This window comes from Rhinolophus hipposideros (assembly GCF_964194185.1).
Source record: "Rhinolophus hipposideros genome assembly, chromosome: 8".
In the NCBI taxonomy this organism is placed as follows: Eukaryota; Metazoa; Chordata; class Mammalia; order Chiroptera; family Rhinolophidae; genus Rhinolophus; species Rhinolophus hipposideros.
Window position 1 is genome coordinate 83,344,468 of NC_138054.1, and position 16,859 is coordinate 83,361,326.

The following is a 16,859-nucleotide window of genomic DNA, read 5'->3' on the forward strand; positions in this document are numbered from 1 at the left end:
TGGCTGGGGGAAAGGATGGATGTGACTGGGCTGTTTCACATCCCCTCACCTGTCTCCTTTACACCTGGAAGATGTTTCCACCATCTCCTTCAATCACCACATGGTGCTCACCCCTGCCCTCCCCCCCTGCTCACCAAAGCTGCTCAGCTTCTACCTGGGTGGGGACAGAACTCATCTAACAGTAGCTGTTGGGCGAGGAGAACCAACTCTGTTTGTTTCTGCCTTCTTCCCCTGGCCTTCTGTTGAACGAGGAGCTGCCCATAGGGGCCACTTATTGCTTTTAGACGGGGGAGGATGCCTTTCATTTGCATATGGCTGAGTACCTGTCCCCATTCCACCCCACCAGATTTACAGCCCCCATTATTTCTCAAGTCATAGGAGAGTGGCCTCTAGATTGAAAGCAGCCTTGGGGGAGAAGAGGAGGTGGAAGGGATTAGAGAGTAAAATTTATCCAGCCTCCCAATTAGCCCTGCACTTTATGTAATTATATTGTTGACTCTTCCCAAAGCACTTTGAGTTGTCATGCACGGGACTATTTTGCAGACAGGGACACTATTTTGCTCTCAGGGCACCTCACTCAAAGTTACCCAGATCGTTCAGGCTAGAGGTGGGGCTCCTTTTTCTCGTCCATCTCCCCTCTCTGCCATCTACCCAGGCACCTCCTAGAGCATCTCAGAGGAGTGGCCTCTGCCCACCAGACCACACTGATCACAGACCCGCAGGGGGCCACAGCTGGGATAACTTTTAGAGACCTTTGGATCCAATCCCTCAGGTTCACAGAGGAGGAAGAGAAAGCCTGAGAGCTAGAGTGCAGTTCCCAAGTCCCACAGCACTAAGCAATAGATACTCCCGTTTCCATGGCTGTAACCTTTTCCTCCATCACCCCCTCCCAAGAAAGCCACCGACTCGAGGCAGCGGGGAAGCGACCCTAGCGTCCCCTGCCCCCCTACCCCAAATGCGGGCTGCCGGGGCAGCTGACCCCGCAGAAGCTCAGCAGCCCAGGCCTCTGACAGGCCTGGCTTCCCCTCGCCCAGAGCTGGGGTTTTGTTGTGGGGTTTTGTGCGTGGTGTTTTGTTCGGTCTCCCCGCCCCTTCCCGCGCAGGGCCAGCCCCCTCCCCGCCCCCCGCGCCCTCCCCCTCCGGAGCTCCCAGCGCGCCCCTCTTGACTTCATCCCACTAAGTCAATAGCCCGGGCGCGGGCGGGCCCGCTCCCCCCGCCCCGCGCCGCCCCCCGGTTTTCTTTTCGGGATAATGGGGACTCTTTGTGGCCTAATCAGCCTCCTGAGGGGCCGGGAGGCCGGGAGCGCTTCCCCCCGCGGCCGTCGGTGAAAATGAAAGCAGGATTAGGCCGGGGCCTCGGCCCACAGCATAGTAAAGCGCCACCAGGCATTCGCCCCTTCAAAGCCTCTTTCGGGGGTTTGGTTACTTTATTTCTAAAGTTGTTTGTATTTCTAAAGTGGCCATTGAGGCGCGAGCGGGGACTGCGCCGAGAGAGCGGCAGGGAGGAGGGCGGCCAGGGGGAGGAGGAGAAACTCTTGGAGTCTCCCTCCCTCTCCTTGGACCCGCTGACCAGTTCCCAAAGTGCCTTCCCGGCCCTTGTTTCCTCCTGCCCTGGGACCGGAGGGGCCTCATCCCCACTAATCAGATGGGGAAACTGAGGCTCGGCACTGGAAGTCACTTAAGGCTCCACATCAGAAGATGGACTCCCGGGATTCACATCTGCCACGCAGCCTGGAGGGGAAAAGGGTTTCGTTTTTCTGTTTTCCAGGGGGGAACCGCCGAGGGGGGGTATTTACAGTGGTAATCGCCCGCGGTGCACAACGAATGCACCAGCTAAACTCTTGATTGTCGCCTGTACAGGCCAAGGAAGGGAAAGTCCCAACCCTGACACAATTTGACCCCCGAAGGAGGTGAATTCAGCCCTATTCATTAAGGAAAGTTCCAGAGCCTCTTTTCTTAGGTTCACTCTCAGCACCTCCAGTAAATGCCAGCACAATAATTCAGAATCTTCCCCACCACCAAAGACGGGAGGGTGCGGGCAGCTATTTTGAATGTTGGTATTTTCAGGCAGCTGGAGGGAGGAGAATGGAAGAAGGGGTATAGACTGGGGCCCCGGCAAAAAGCAGAGGGAAAGGGTTTCTCCGAGCTGCGCCCTTCTCCCGCACGCGGACGTTGGAATTTATTTTCATTATCAGGACTTTTGGACCCTCGTTACGGTGAACCCAAGCTCTAGAAGTGCAGGCCAGGAGGAAAACTGCAAGCAGAGGAGCGCGGGAGTGGGGCCTTGGTGCCAAGTCAGGGGAAGAGCCAGGATCTGCGTCCTGCCTCTGGACCAGCGGCCTTTGTGGTGTCAGCGGTCACAAGAGAGCGCGGGAGATGAGGCGCTTCCACGGGGGACGAGAGAGTTCCAGGAGGTTCCTGAGGACTCCCCGGGACCCCTACCAACCCCGAAGTTGTCGCTCTGAGGACGAACTCGAGCTTGAACCTGCTTTTCGTGTTTGTGCAGCGCAGATAAACACAGGGCTTGATCCCAGACCCACAATTCCCACGGCCAAGTATACACCACACACCTCGCGGACATTCGTACACCTACAAAACTTCCTGCAAATGTTGCCTTCTCTCCCCCTTCCCCAGTCCCCTGGAGACCCACAACCACAGTGGGCCCTCTCCACCGCGCGCGGAGGCTCGGGACCGTGGAGAGGGCCCCGCGGAGAGTGGCCGCCCACTCTTTTGGGGGCTCCTCTGGGTCTAGGTCCCACCGAAAGGATCCCAGAAATATTCAGGGTGGAGTTTTCCAAGCTACTTCTTTCGCCTGACGCTCCACCCCTTTTTCTGTCGGGTCCGGCGCCTCTTTGATCTTCGGTAGTTTTTCGGCTTCAGACAAAGAGCGCAGTGAAGGCGGGAGGCTCGGGAGACCCGCGGTTCAGCCGGTCCTCCCTCCTCCTCTTGCTAGCTCGAACCCGCGGAGCTGCGAGGTCCTGGCTGTCGCCTGCCACTCCCAAGGTCGGGTTGGGGGCTGCCTGCCAAATTCAGCCCCGGCCCCAAACACATCCTGATGTGCTCACAGACAGACAAACACACACACACACCAATCACAGACAGACCACCTGGCAAGGAGGCTTTCGCCCTTGGAGATACAGGTAAACACCAAACAGAGGCACTGAGGCAGGTGGGTTTATCGTGGGCTTGTTCACTTTCTATCTCAACTGCCTGAGTCAGAACCACCTGACTCAGAAGGCAGGTACCTTCTTTCTCCTCTCAGGTATTCCGCGGCACTTAACACAATGCCTGACACATAGTAGGTGCTCAACAAATGTTTACAGAATGAAGACATACACCCCCCCAAGAGGACATTTCCTTCCTTCCTTCCTTCCTTCCTTCCTTCTTCCTCTCTTCCTTCCTTCCTGCATTCCTTTCCCCCTCCCTCCTTTCTTCTTCTCTTGGGACAAATGGGGGGAGCTCAGTATTTGTGCTTACGTCTGCGTATAACATCCTCAGAAAGGACCCTTCCAACAGCCAAACAGAGAGGGTTAGACTGTGCTACCTTTTCCGAAAGGTGAGGAAGCCGCCAGAACCAGGCCGAGGGCAGGCTCTCCGCCTCACCCACCCACATCCCCTCCCCTCCACACCATCCATTTCCTCATCCTGGGCTCCTGCTTCTGGAATCAGAAGCTCCCTCAAGATTACTGGAGTCACCAAGAAACATGCACGTGTGGGGTTCTTAATGAGGTGTGGCCCACAGAAGCCCAGAAACCCTTGTCTACTGGCTGCAAACTTCTGCCTGCATGAACACGGTGTGAATGACCAGTTTCTTAGGTTTGATCCGATTCTCACAGGCGCTCAGGCTCCCGCAAAAGGACAGGAATCTTTGTCTCAGTACAAGTCTCTGGTTTTTCGTGGGAGGAAACTGAGACCCAGAGAGGTTGAGTGAGTCCCAGGTTACATTGCTAGTGAGATGGGGGCAGGATGGGCAGTAGAACCCTCACTTCCTGGGCCCACCACAGCGCACTGGGCTTCTGCCCATGCCTTCTACTTTGGACAGCTGGGTTTAAACCGAGGTAGGTAGAGCCGGCCCTCGGACAGGGAATCTGACAATCGCTGGGAACTAGTGGCTGTGGATGGACCCAGAGCAGCAGGAAGCCTGCAGCTCGCTGTGTGGTGACTTCACCCTTATTCACCCTCCCGTCTGCAGCGTCCCAAGCAATGGAGTGCGGCTGGTGGCCTGTGCGCCATCCCTCCCGAAACTGAGAACTTCGGAGGGACGGCTGCTAAAAACCGGCAGGCGGCGAGCCTCACTGTCCCGGCAGTGAAACCCTCACTGGCTTGTTTGTTTAGCGACGCTCTGAAAAGAGGGCTTCCCGCCCCGCCAGCTCCGAGTCCGGGCGGCCAGGCGCGCGGGCAGCCCCCGCTCCGCGCCCCGAGCCCGGCCCCGCCGAAGGGTCGGCCTCCCTCCCGCCTGCCGGCCCGGCCAGCTCGCCTCTCATTGAGCGGCGGGATCGCGGGGAGCCGCCGGGCGCCCTGTAATACGGTGAACTGCCTTTATGCCGGTGTCGCCGAAAGCGCTTCTGATGAGGAGGAGCCGCGGAGGATCAAAAGGACGGCGGCGGCCCGCCCGCCTCCTGCCGCAGCCCGCGCCGTCCCGCGGGCCGTGTCAGGGTCCCGCGGTCTCTCAAGAGCTGTCTGTCCAAGGGCCAGCCTTTCGGGGACTCTGTGTCTCTTTGTCTCTCTTCCTGACGCCCGGAGCCTGCCTTACTCCGTCTGCATTTTTCAGCGTCTCAAACGCTCTAGGCAGGTTCTCTTCTCCCGCGCTCTTTCTCGCTCTGAATTCTCTCTCTCTCTCTCCCCCCCCCTCCGCTCTTCCTCCCCCCCCAACGCTCTCCTCCTCCTTTCTGACTCTTTCTCGTCCCACCTCTGTGTCTCCCTGTCTCCCTGTTCTCTGCCTGTCCTTCTCTGGGTCTCCACCTGGACTCAGCGGACCCCCAGGGCCCAGGCGACCAAGTCTTGGAAAGAGCCATTAGATGACCAGCCGTCTCGGGGAAATCGAACCAATTCACCCGCAGCAAGTGTGCAGAGGTCCGCGGCCCTCTGCCACCCACCCTCTCTCCGCGGCCCAACAGAGGACCAGGCGAGCCCCCAAGGCACCCGGGAGTGCTCTCGGGGCCTCTTCGGAGCGTGACTTGAGGCGCACAAAGCTTCCCCTCAACGCACCCGAGGCTGCTGCGGCCCCCAATACTTTTTCTCTCCCCCGGAGCTGAAGTTCCAAGTGCAGCCGACCCCCCCCTTGGCATTCCCGTCCCGACACCCCTTCCTTTGGCCCCCACTTCCCCTTTGCCCTCGACCCCTTCTCTTCCTCCTTCAGGCCCCTCCCCTTCTCATGCTCCTAGACCCCCCCCCCCCCACCCAGCGCTCGCTCCGGACTCCTTCCTCGCCTCGCCTCGCCTCCCCACCCCCCCCACCCCACTTTGTTTGAAGTTTTGGAGAGATCTATCTACTAATGGCGAAGTTTCCCCCTTAGGTCACCGTTCTGCCTTGATTCGATTTGGGAAGGCAAGTTCCCTCCCTCCCCCTGCCCGACCCCAGCCGGGGCCAATCGCTCTGGAGCAGGTCAGAAAGCGCTGACCCCATTTCCACCTTTTCCTCTTTTCAGCCAGAGTTGGGGGAAGGGAAGGCTTAGGACAGCAAAAACTGAGGGGAGCACCCCAACCTTCCATTTTTCCCTCCCGTCCCCATCCCCAACTGAGTTTCCAAATTACCTCATTAGTCTGGAGTGGGAGAGGGAGAAGAGCTATTTTTTTCTGGAATTCCTGGAATGTGCCCCCCTTTGTCATGGCCTTCAAGGCCCCAAAGCCCCTGGAGAACCTCCCTTTGGGTTTCTATTCTGTGCTCCTGGCAGCCCGCTCTGTCTCTTCTGGGCTGTGAGTTGTTTGGCTTACGATCAGGCCTTCCGGGCCAGAGCCTGAGGTCTGGTACTTTTCACATTTATATCCTTAGGTTCCCATTAGGAATGAAGCCTCCTCAACTTTGCTGTATGATGGCAAATAGGAACTCTAACGAGGCAACCTGAAAGGAAATCTCATTTGCTCAGCCTTCTCTGCCTATATCAAAACATGTTTTTCTGTAGTAATATTATTTATATATAATGTAATATGTAACAACTCTCATTTTCTGGAAGACACTAAAAAGAAAAAAAAAGAAAGAAAGCCCAAATAATCACCTTACTGCTTTAAGGCTACTGTTATATGTGCTTTTAAATCCTTCCATGTAAATTCCACTGAAAATTTTGGAAAGCTGTGAAAGGGGAGGGGGCGGCGGGGAGGGGGAAAAGGTTAATCCGGGTTTAACGCTGCGATGCCGTCTTAGGACCAGGGTTAGCCTGATTGCGTTATCTCTTCCCAACATTTGAGACGCCCATATTTCACCCAGCCAAACAGCTCGGAGAGCAGCGCAGATGGCTGCCGTGGTCGCGCCTCAGGAAAATGTGTTATTAATATCTAAATAACTTCCCAATACTGTCTGGTAAATCTCCCGTCCACCATTCCAAATGATGAATTCGTTTGAAGTCTTCCCTCAGTCTCATCTTTTCAAGGTCTCTCTCTCTTCTCTCTTCTTCTTAGCCAGGCTTATTTCAGACTGGTAAATATCTAATGCCTTTCACGGCTGTGCCATGCACGGGGGCCTTTTAGGTATAAACGCCTGGAAACAGCCAGTGTGTGGCAGTGCGTGCCCAGAGGTGACCAGAAAACCCGCAAGCCCTGGCAGCGGGGGACCCCACCCTGTTTAGAAATGTGATGGGGAGACAGGGGCTTCGCGGGAACCTCAATCTGGGAGCCGAGCCCTTCCCTTGTGCGCCCTGGGACCCTCTCCTGGTTCCCTGCAGAGGACTAGTGGCACCCCCACTCCCAACACGCAGCTTTTCGGTGGCGCTGGTCCCGCCACCCCACCCCCAGCACTCCAACGGCTTTCCTCGCTCTCTGGGGCGGATAATTACCCTCCTCTGGCCTGTTCTCCCTTGTTTAAAGTTTGTTCTCTAAATGTATTCTATTAGATTATTATGTTCGTTCATTCCCCCTCCAACCTTATCTCCTTCTGTCTCTTCTCTCCTGGCCCGTCACACTCGATTTAGGCACGAGTTTATCTGGCAAACAGTTTGCCGACTTTGTTTATTTACCGCGGGTTCTGGGGCTGCAAGCGAGCGAGCGCCAGTGTTTGCCTTTGTAACAGTTATCTCATTGTTGTTCTGCCATAGTCTCAGCGCCCTCCTCCCACTCTCTCCTCTTCGGTTGGGGGGCAGATGGAGGGAAGAAAGGGGGAGTCTTGTCTGCCCCGTGTGGGCTCGCCAGGGGCCCCCGCCCCCGGGATGTTCACCCCAAGCACCCCCCGCTCTAGTCTCACCCCATCCCCCCCACATCCACCCCCCCCACCCCCCCCCTCCCCGCCCTCTCTCCCCCTGGTCTCACTGAATATCCACCGCCGAGCGCTGCCTAAAGCCGGGGAATTGCCTGACACCCTCCCATCTTCCTCCGAGCCCCCATTATGCGAAGCTGATCCCACTTTGAACAGCTTCAAATCCCGCCTGGACTCTGTTTGATTAGATTGCCAACCCGGGGTAATCCTTTGATTTGGTGGAGTGTCAATTACCTTTCTCTAAACACACATTTACAGAGGAGGGAACTTGTTGGTTTCAATCAATGCAGATTGTTTCTGATAAATGGACTGTCGTGGTCCCCTCCCTGGCTCCCTCTTGCAAGGCCCCTCTCCCTCTGCGCCCCCTCCTCCTCTTCCCTTTCCAGTTCTGGCCTATCCGGTAAACAATGCCCCTTCCAGGTGTGAAGCCGGAAAAAAAAACGCACGACGTGGGCAGAGGGGAGTCGTGCCCCCCTTTCCCTATTCATTCGCTCCCCCGGAGCCTAATTAAATTTGGCAGGTCCATGTACACACAATCAAAACAGCTTCCTCCAGTGTAGCAAACGACCGAAAACCGCATTAGCAGCTATCGCCGCTGCCAAATTAAATTGTTTCCCACCTCCTTTTACAAGTGTCTAAAACCGACACTCGGGGCTCTCCCTCCTTTCCGAATCTTCTCCGTCATGTCCCACTCCACACCTGTAAGGTTTGCTGCTTTAAAAGTAAATTAAGGAGAACTACTAAGAAACACAAATCTGCATCCGTCACACACCCCTTCTGCCCCCTCCTCAGAGGGTCTTTCATACCAGAGAAGTCAGCACATTCTCGGGTGGACTGTCACACTGGCACTTTCTCCCTGCAAGGGAAATGCACATTCTTCTTTTCATTCATTCATTCATTCATTCATTCATTCATTCATTCATTTTAAGGAGGGCACAACTCACAGTGGCCCAGGCGGGGATCGAACCAGCAACCTTGGTGCTACCAGTAACATTCTCTAACCAATTGAATAACCCCCTCTTCTTCTTTTTAAACTTGTGACTTCCCCCCTTATTTCATATTAATTGAGACCCCAATGGGCTTTCTAGCCTAGAGACCAAGTGGAGCCCCATGTCTGATCTGGTCAGCTTCAGCCTAAGTTTGTGCCTTGTCAGATGCATGAGGTTTTGGTGTTCTTATTGTTAGTTACTGTTGTTATTTTTATTATTACTGTTGTTGTTGTTGCTTATTTCTTCACACTCACTGCCTCAGAAGAATGGTTTGACTCTGTTCAAACCCCTAACAAATTTCCTACAAGAGTCTACCTGGGTTCAGGTTGGGAAAATCGTATTCTTTCCCGTCCCTCCTCAAACCCTTTCCCAGTTGGGACCCTGGCTGGTCTCTCCCCTAATCCTCCGAGAAGGGGTGAGGAGGAGAGAGTCCAAGTAGATGAGGACAAGGAACTGTCCACTTCCCTCTCCAGGTGAGCGGAGCATGGCTGGAGACCTGGAGTTCCTATCCGCCGCAGACTGCGAATTCTCACAACCAACAATCCTAATAACTCAGTCTTAACGAGGATAAGAGCGAAAAAAAAAAATATGAACAGCCTCATGAATATCAGCCCAAGGGGAACAGGAGTGAGCTGTTCAGAGATGAAAGTGCACAGAAATAAAAGCTCAATTTAATCTGCTTTAAAACCCTTCAACTTAACGTTTGTGCTTCAAACTCTGAGAGTGAGGACTGATTGCGGATAAATAGTTTCTTACCATAGCTGGAAGCTATTACACCCCTCTCCTACACAGTTTCCCATTCAGCAGTCCCAGTTTTCATTACCAGCTCTAATAAGTCTTAACATTATTAAATGCCAAGCGGACGATAGGAAAAAACGGACTCAGGGAGGGATCTCTCTTTAGCGCTTAAAGAGGAGAGCTCTTAAACCCCTTCTTCCGAGGCTCCCCGCCATGAGAGGGGCAACCCCCAGAGAAAGCATTTGTCAAGAGCAAGGAGCCAAAACAAAGTTTGTGGATGTACACCTCTCCCCCTGCTCTGCTCATGGGATCTCTCTGCCTTTCCCCACCTGGCCACGTCGGGGGGTGGAGAGGTCTTTTCACCTTTAACTTGGCCATGGAACTGCTGTCTGGGGCCTGGGAGAGAGATGAGACGTTCCAACTGGGCAGTTCACCAGGATGCCCGCAAATTGGTCCAGGTACCACATCGGGAGCTGATAGGATTTGTCCTCAGACGGACAGACAATCCCACTGGCCCTGTCCATTCACACCCATCTCCAATCACACTGCGCACCCACACTTGCTCAGAACACAACCACGCAATGCAATCCAGAGGCCCATGGGCAAACAGTCACACTGAGAAACACGAGCACCTCTGCAGCCATTTCAGTCACAGTCACAATGCCCAACGTGCCCCCTGTCATTCAAAAACCGTGGGACTTTCCGGACACCAGGCCTGCTGCTTTCATTTCATTCCTGCCAACTCCTCCCACAGACTCAGCACCTACACTGGTAACTTCCTCATCTGAACTGCCGGGCTCCTCATTCATCCCTGGAGACTTGAAGCTTCCTGGTTCTGTTGCAGGAAATACCTCCATCCAGCGAAGTCGCCTGTTAGCAGGTTATATAAGCCCAGACCAGCACCAGAAGCCCCAAACTCCCTTGAGTCAAAGGGATTCCCCAGACCACACAATCTTTCCATCCTCTTCCTTTCCTTCTTTCTCAAAAGAAATTCATCTATTGTGCTTCCTCACAGACTGAATTGGACATACCCCTGCCACACACACACACACACCCCTAAAGTCTCTCCAAATAAAATCAAATCTCCTTCCACTTCCTCAGGGACACTGCTCAGAAGTAGTATCTGCTGAGCAGTATTTGGCTGGGCAAGATTAGTTTTATGTCCCCCCTACCCTACAAGAAAAGAAGTCCAACAAAGTCCCTTTCCAATATGAACTGAAATAAGAACCGGGTCTCCCCAAGTGGTGCCAGGGCTCTGGGCGGCCTCAGCCACGCTAGGAGCTGCTTGGCAGCACAGGGCCCCTGAGGCTGCAGACCTGAGGCCCCTCGGCTGGCCCGGCACAGCAGGGTGCCAGGCACAGCGCGATTCCTTTCTTCCCTCTCCCTTTTGTCCCTGGCGGGACTGGGCTCTACTTGGGGACCTGAATGTCAATAGCCCGCGCCTTCCCCAGCTCCAAGCTGCTCACACCGGACTGCCCCTGCCCCCCTCCACCCTTCCCGTCCCGCTCGGACCAGGCCTGTGGGGGCTGGGCTTCACTGGGCGTTGTCTTTGAAGTGGGCTTTGTCTGTGAAGTTCATCTTCAAGGTTGGGAGAGACCTGGGCTAGGAGTTCACTTGAAGCAAGGAGAGGGGTTCCTGGAGAAACCTCTAGAAGGAAACTCGAACATAATGTGCTCTTTACAATTTTCCCCACTTTCCCCCAAGCTACCGTTCTGCAGGTTCGCATGGCCACTGTCTTTCCTGCTGCCTGCTGCTTCCGCGCGTGTGTTTGGGGAGGTGCGTCTTTTCCCGGGTTAGTCCTCCTAACTCTGGGTTTTCATTTCTATTTCTCCCCACGCCCTGGCTTAATGCACGCTTACCAAGTGTCAGAGACAACTGCGAGGGCTGCGGGTACAGAGGAAGGGCTTTCCCTGCTCCGGAAACTTCCCGCGCCCATAAATGAAAACATAATCCCCTTTCCCGGGCGTGCAGGCGCTTGAAAGACAAACCGCTGGCCCAGCTGTTCGCGAGGCAACTCAGAGCGCGGGGCTCGGACTCCAGCCCGCGCGGCCGCCGCGCCGAAAGTGGGGAGAGGGCGCGTAGAGCCCCCGTCTCTCCTCCCCTGGGACCCTGCTCCCCGGGCATCTGGGACCGTGGCCTCAACTCCTGGCGCAGCCGGAGGAGAGCACCTTGTTAGCTCACCCATCTGCCTCCCCCGCCGCTACCGTCGCGGCTCGGGCCCTGGCATCGCGGCCCACGCCGCCCTCGCTAATTTTTATTGATTGCAGCGGTCGGTCAACTGTCAGGCGGGGTTTCAAGGGACCGTTTAGAGAGCTTGTGCGGGTCTGGTTAACAAATTCATTTAGGGAGCCGCGGCCGGCTCCTCCTTCCTCGCCCCCCGCCTCCTTGCGCAAGTTTCCTATAAATAATAGATGGCCACTGGCAGCCAAAACGCCGGCCCGCGAGGACACGCGGTCAGCGGCGCACGGCCCACGCACTTGCAGCCGCGCTCCCGGGAGACGCAGGGCCGTCCGCGCCTGCTCCGCTCCCTGCTCGGCCCCGGGGCGCACGCCAGGGGCACCCTCCGCAAACCCCGGGAGGCGCTGCCGGCCCCAGGCCTGCGAGGTCTCCGGCTAAAATGCTGTCCGCCAGTGTGAGCGGCGGGAGCGAACCAATGGCCCGCACACGTGGGCGTGGGAAGCCGCCGGCTCCGGCGCCGCGTGTCCCGGGGTGGGTCCCTACCTTTGTCGCCCAGGATGCCGTCGATGCTATGTTTGGCTTTCTTCTCGCCGTCGTCCTCCTTCTTGTCCGTTTCGTCGTCCTCCTCTTTCTTCCCGAACTTGATTCTGAGCACGCGGCTAATCGAACTCACTAAACCTCAGAAATTCAAAGGCAAAAGAGCAAGTATAAGTTATTGGGGCAAGGGAGCCTATGGCCCCTGGGCCCCTGGGAGAAAGTCCCTAAGCCTTTACCCCTAACACACTGCAAGGGGAGTGACACCCACATTAAGTGTTCACACCTCCTTGGAGGCAGGAGTGCAGCCGCCCACGTAGAGAAGCCTGCCTCACAGCTGGGGCACTCACAGGGGCAGACTGTGGCAGAGGCACCCACCTGTGCAGGCCTATGCACTTGGCTGCACGTACTTGCGCCTGACACTACTATGTGCCCTGGGTGCCCTGCCACCCACACCCACTTCCCCGCGTCCTCCTGGACAGCAGGCCCTGCAGCCCCTGTTGCTGCCATCCCACACACAAGTGCGTCCCCGCCCTGCATGCCTGAATGCCCACGTACACATGTACACATACACCCCCCAGGCCACTTTCCCTCTCACAGGCAGCGTGGTTCAGGGCCTCCATACATGGGACCCACTGGTGGCTGGTGGCAGCAGCAGAACAGAAACGGTGAGTAGGAGAAGGGGGTGCAGGGAGCCCACGGAGATCAACCCTCCTGGGACAGACCCACCTCAAGGCCACCTTTCTGAGAAAGTGCCTAGTGAGCTTCTCTTATTACCAAATCGCATAGGTTAACTTTTTGCCCCTTCCTTCCTTCCTCCCTTCCTTCCTTCGTTCCTCCCTCCCCTTCTATCCTTTCCTCATCCCTTTCTTTCTTCCTTCTCTCCTCTTCTCCTCTCCTAACGTCCTCTTTTTTCTTTCCTTCTTCCCTCCTTCCATCTTCCTTTCGGTTTCCCTTCCCTCCTGTTCCCCCGCTCCCTTCTCCTCTCAACTTTTCTCTGAGTTCCCTGCCATTCACCATCTCCCCTCCTCTCCCACGCCCAGCCCCGCACACCTGGAGCCCTGGACAGACTCGGGCAAGCTCTGTTGGCTCAGCTGCCTTCTCACCTGAGGGCACGGTGCTGCGGTCGCAATGCCCATCCTTCAGCAGCCGGTCTCGGATCTCCCAGCTGAACATGCCAGGGTTTTCTCTCTTGTACTCCTCGATCTTTTTCTCCACATCCGGAGTAGCCACCTGCTTCAGAGGTGGAGGTGGGAGAGTAGGAGTGGAAAGATGGGGTGGAGGGAGGGAGATACTTTTAATATCAACCTCCCAAGAGCCCCAGGCCAAGCTGCTGGCTCTGGTCACCAAGCCCCCCGCCTCCTTCTGAGATGGACTTTATCCTTTCAAGAAACCTGTTCCTGGCTCGCAGGAAGGCAGCCGGTGTGGGTAGGGGGATAGGATAGTGACAGGTCATAAAACAGAAACCTAATGAGGACCCCCAGGATCTTGTTCCTCACTATTTCATGCAAGACTGAGGGAAGATTTCCCCTGGTCTGGGATGCTGATAGGGGATCGGGACAGTAGGTGCAGCCCAGGAATAACTTATTGACCTCAAAGTCTTGGACAACCTGGACCTCAGTTATCCTCATCCCGGAAAAAGGCAGCCCGTGGGGGGTATCGGGGTGAGGACACTCTCCCACTGTACTTTCCATAGGGAGCATATTGTCACGCTCCTGGATGACACAGGATAGTTGTGAAAGGATCCCCCAGCCATGGGAAGGCTGACTGCCAGCTCTGCAGCAAAGACACTCACTCTGGGCTTGCTGCCACCGATGGCCCCAGGTCTGATGGACCCGGTCTCCTGGTAGCGGCAGAGAATCTTGGAAACACATCCATGGGAGACGCGCAGCTGGCGGGAGATGACACAGGGCCGAATGCCATGGTGGGCCATCTCCACTATCTTGTGGCGGATGTGGTTAGGCAGGGGTCGCCCATTGATGAAGACCCCACCAAGCTGATTGACCCGGCCTTGGCCAAGCGGGGTGGACACTGGAGAAGGGAAGGGAGACGAAGGAGAGAAGCACAAGGTGAGGACGGGGAAGAGACACTGCGTACGCCCCTTGGCTCCAGTGTTTGATGAGCCCCCACAGCTCCAAGTTCCCCACACTCGGAGCTGCAGCAGTTCCGAGGCGATAAAAACCTGTCATGAAGCCGAGGGAGTCCTGCAGGATTGAGGGAAGGGTCACAGCTGGCTGCTAGTCTTCCCAAGTGCTTCATATGCCCGGTCCTGCCACACTAAGGGGAATGAGGACACACCAGAGGCATCCGAATGCCTCTGAGAAGGAGAGGGAGAAAGATAGAGGCAGAGCCATGAGGCTGGTGGAAACTGGAGGCTCCGGGTCCACTGGCTTTCTGTCCCCCAGGATGCAGTGTGGGCGGCAGGCCTGTCTGCCCCTTAGAGAGGCCAGTTCTGGATGCGCCCTACATGGTCAAGACTGATCCATTTTGTTGGGGACCAGAGGGGCTGGTTGATTAGTACTATCCACAGCCCTGGCCTGGACAGCAGAACCGTCCTAGCCACGAATGAACAGCCCAGGCAGCTGAGGGTCCCATAATGCTGTTGGCTGCTGGCTCTGGGGACACCTGGCTGTCCCTTGAGGGACTCCCCTTGCTTCCACCCCCTTTCAAAGTTCTAATTTCGTTTTGGGATGATTCTGGAACATGCTCCATTGTCAGCAGTCTCCTAAATCAAATACTTGCTTGGCCTCAGAAATCCATGAACTGTCCCTGCGGACTCTGAAAGGCTGGTACACAGATGGGCCAGGGTCCCTGGGTGTGGGAGACTTTGGGAACCCGAGAGACAGGCACCCCCTTGCGTGCTGGGGAGGGGGGAAAGCCTTGGAAGCCTTAATGCAAAGTCTACACAATTTCCTCACAGAAGGTTGGGGGACACCGGGTGCACTAATCCGGCCTCCATCCCCCCAATTTGAGCACTCGGCGGCTGCGGAGATCTGGCAGATTAGAACAATTTCACAGCCGCCGAGTGGAGGGAGCCGCCAGTATAATTGGAAGGGAGGAGGCGAGAAGAGGCTGCCGGCTGCTGAGCCGTTCCTATCACCTCCTCCCTTGCTCTCCCGGTGTCCCCACCTCTCTTTGTAAAAGTAGGTGTCTGAAGCCACCCTCGGATTTAATCAGAAATCGTGCGTCGCCGAGTCAGAGTCAACTCGGTCTCCGTGGCGGGATATGCCATTAGCACTCGAGAGCTCTCGAGCCCCCAACTTTATATTCAAGAGCCTCTTTAGCGACCGGCACTCGGCTCTCCTCAGTATTCTCCGTCATGTTGGGCAAATATTGTTCTAATCCGCCGCGCGTCCTCGGCCGCCTGTTTTACTTGCATTGGCTCCAGGAGAGTGCCGCGGCAAATCCCCGGGCGTGTGCGCTGTCCCGCCTGCGTGGCTGCTCGCGCGCACTTGATCACGGAGCCTCTCTCCTCGCCTCCGTCTAATTCAGGGACCCTCCCTCCCCGGAGCGCAGGCCGCCAGCCCGCCCACCCCCTCCCTGCCTGCTCGCCCCGCGCCGCACGCACCAGGGGCTCCTACAAATCACAAGAAGACTAATTAAAAAGTGAAAGTCGCACCTATCTCGAACCACTTCTCTGTGACACCCCGGACGACCTAACCCCAGGAACCGAATGACCCCCCCGTTGACAGGTTGAAGACCTTCCATTAGTTTAAAACGAAAACAAGACCAAAACGCAGGAAAGGGTCCCGGACGCGTGCTCCCAGCCCTTTGCCGAGCCGGGAACCCGTTCGCCGCCCGTGCTCTCTCTCCACCGGGTACTGGATAGTTAGGGAGGACACGTTACAAAAGGAACGCTCTCCCCTTCTCTGGACATTCCGGTGCCCTCTCTCCCCGTCTTTGACGTTCTCTCCCGGGAGATTTTTCAGAGTTCCAAACCCAAGCAAGAAGTTGTTTTTTTTTTTGGGCGGGGGGGGGGAATTCGTTACTATTTATTCTTTCATATTAGTTTGTTTCCAGACCCAAAAGCAGGAGTTTTTCTGAGTGTTGCTGTGAAAGAAGCGGACAGCCTTCCTCATTTAGACACGGAAAGGATCACAGGTGGGCATTTCGAAATAAAAGAGACTGGAAAATCATCCTAGGCGAAAAGAACAATTCAAAACAAGAATAGAAAGCCCACAGCCGGTTGAACGAAGAAAGCCGAGGACGTATCTGGGGAAAAGTATCTGAAAGCAGTGAAATTCACTCGGAGCTGAAATGTGCTGGGAGCCGACATCTACGCGCAGCTCAGCGCTGCGGGCGAAGGCCGGGGCCCCAGACCCATGAACCTGAGGCCGCTGGGTCAGAGCGACCCACGCCAAACCCGACAAGTGCGGATCCTAGAAACTTCCTGGGTCCCGCGCCCGCACTGGGACCTAGAAGAGAAGGGGACCCCGTGCTGTCGCTGGCGCCGCCACCGCCCCCTGGGATGGCCGCCTCTCGGGGGACCCCGAGTTCCCGGCGGAGGAGGGCGGCGAGGCCAGCCTGGAGCTCTTACCTTCCAGAGGAAACCCAGTGCGGGGGTAGTTCTGCCCGGGCGCCGGCCGCATCATCCTCGGAACCGCGCCGGGAAGGGCCGCCATGCTCGCGCGCGCCGGGGACGAATCCGGAGTCGGCAAAAATCGCTTCCAGTCCGCTCCCTTCACCCCTGCTGCGATCTCTTTCTTTCTTCTTCTTTTTTTAACCTCTTCTCCCTCCCCTCCCCACGCTCTGCCAACCCCCCCCCCACCCCGGCTGCAGTCTCCGCTTCCAGAAGCTGGGGAGGGGGGTGAGGTGGGGGCGGAGGTTGGGAGGAGGGAAGGTGGCGACGACGAAGTTCACACACACACACACACACACACCAGCCCCAAGTCCGCCGCTGCCCGCTCCACGCGGCTGGAAGTTGTGCGGGCGGTGGCGCCGGGCAGAGCCGGGAGCGAGGCCGGGGAGGCGGCCCGCGCGCGGGGCCCCCAGCCTGCGCCGGCCGAGCGCTGCGCTC

The 16,859-nt window shown here is 56.5% G+C and overlaps 1 protein-coding gene across 2 annotated transcripts in view; it reads right to left on the minus strand.

Moving 5' to 3' along the window:
* The window catches only part of PAX7 (paired box 7), a gene marked incomplete at its 5' end in the record, with an annotated part of 97,818 nt that extends 81,354 nt beyond the window's left edge, over positions 1-16,464 (minus strand). The window contains 4 exons of one of the 2 annotated variants that reach the window (XM_081056081.1): positions 11,852-11,980; positions 12,949-13,078; positions 13,638-13,873; positions 16,380-16,464. In XM_081056081.1, coding sequence (XP_080912207.1) covers positions 11,852-11,980; positions 12,949-13,078; positions 13,638-13,873; positions 16,380-16,464 — 580 coding nt within the window. Of the gene's footprint in view, positions 1-11,851; positions 11,987-12,948; positions 13,079-13,637; positions 13,874-16,379 lie in introns of both variants that reach the window. The other variant, XM_081056080.1, reaches the window with a different exon arrangement.
* Between the last annotated feature and the right edge of the window lie 395 nt (positions 16,465-16,859).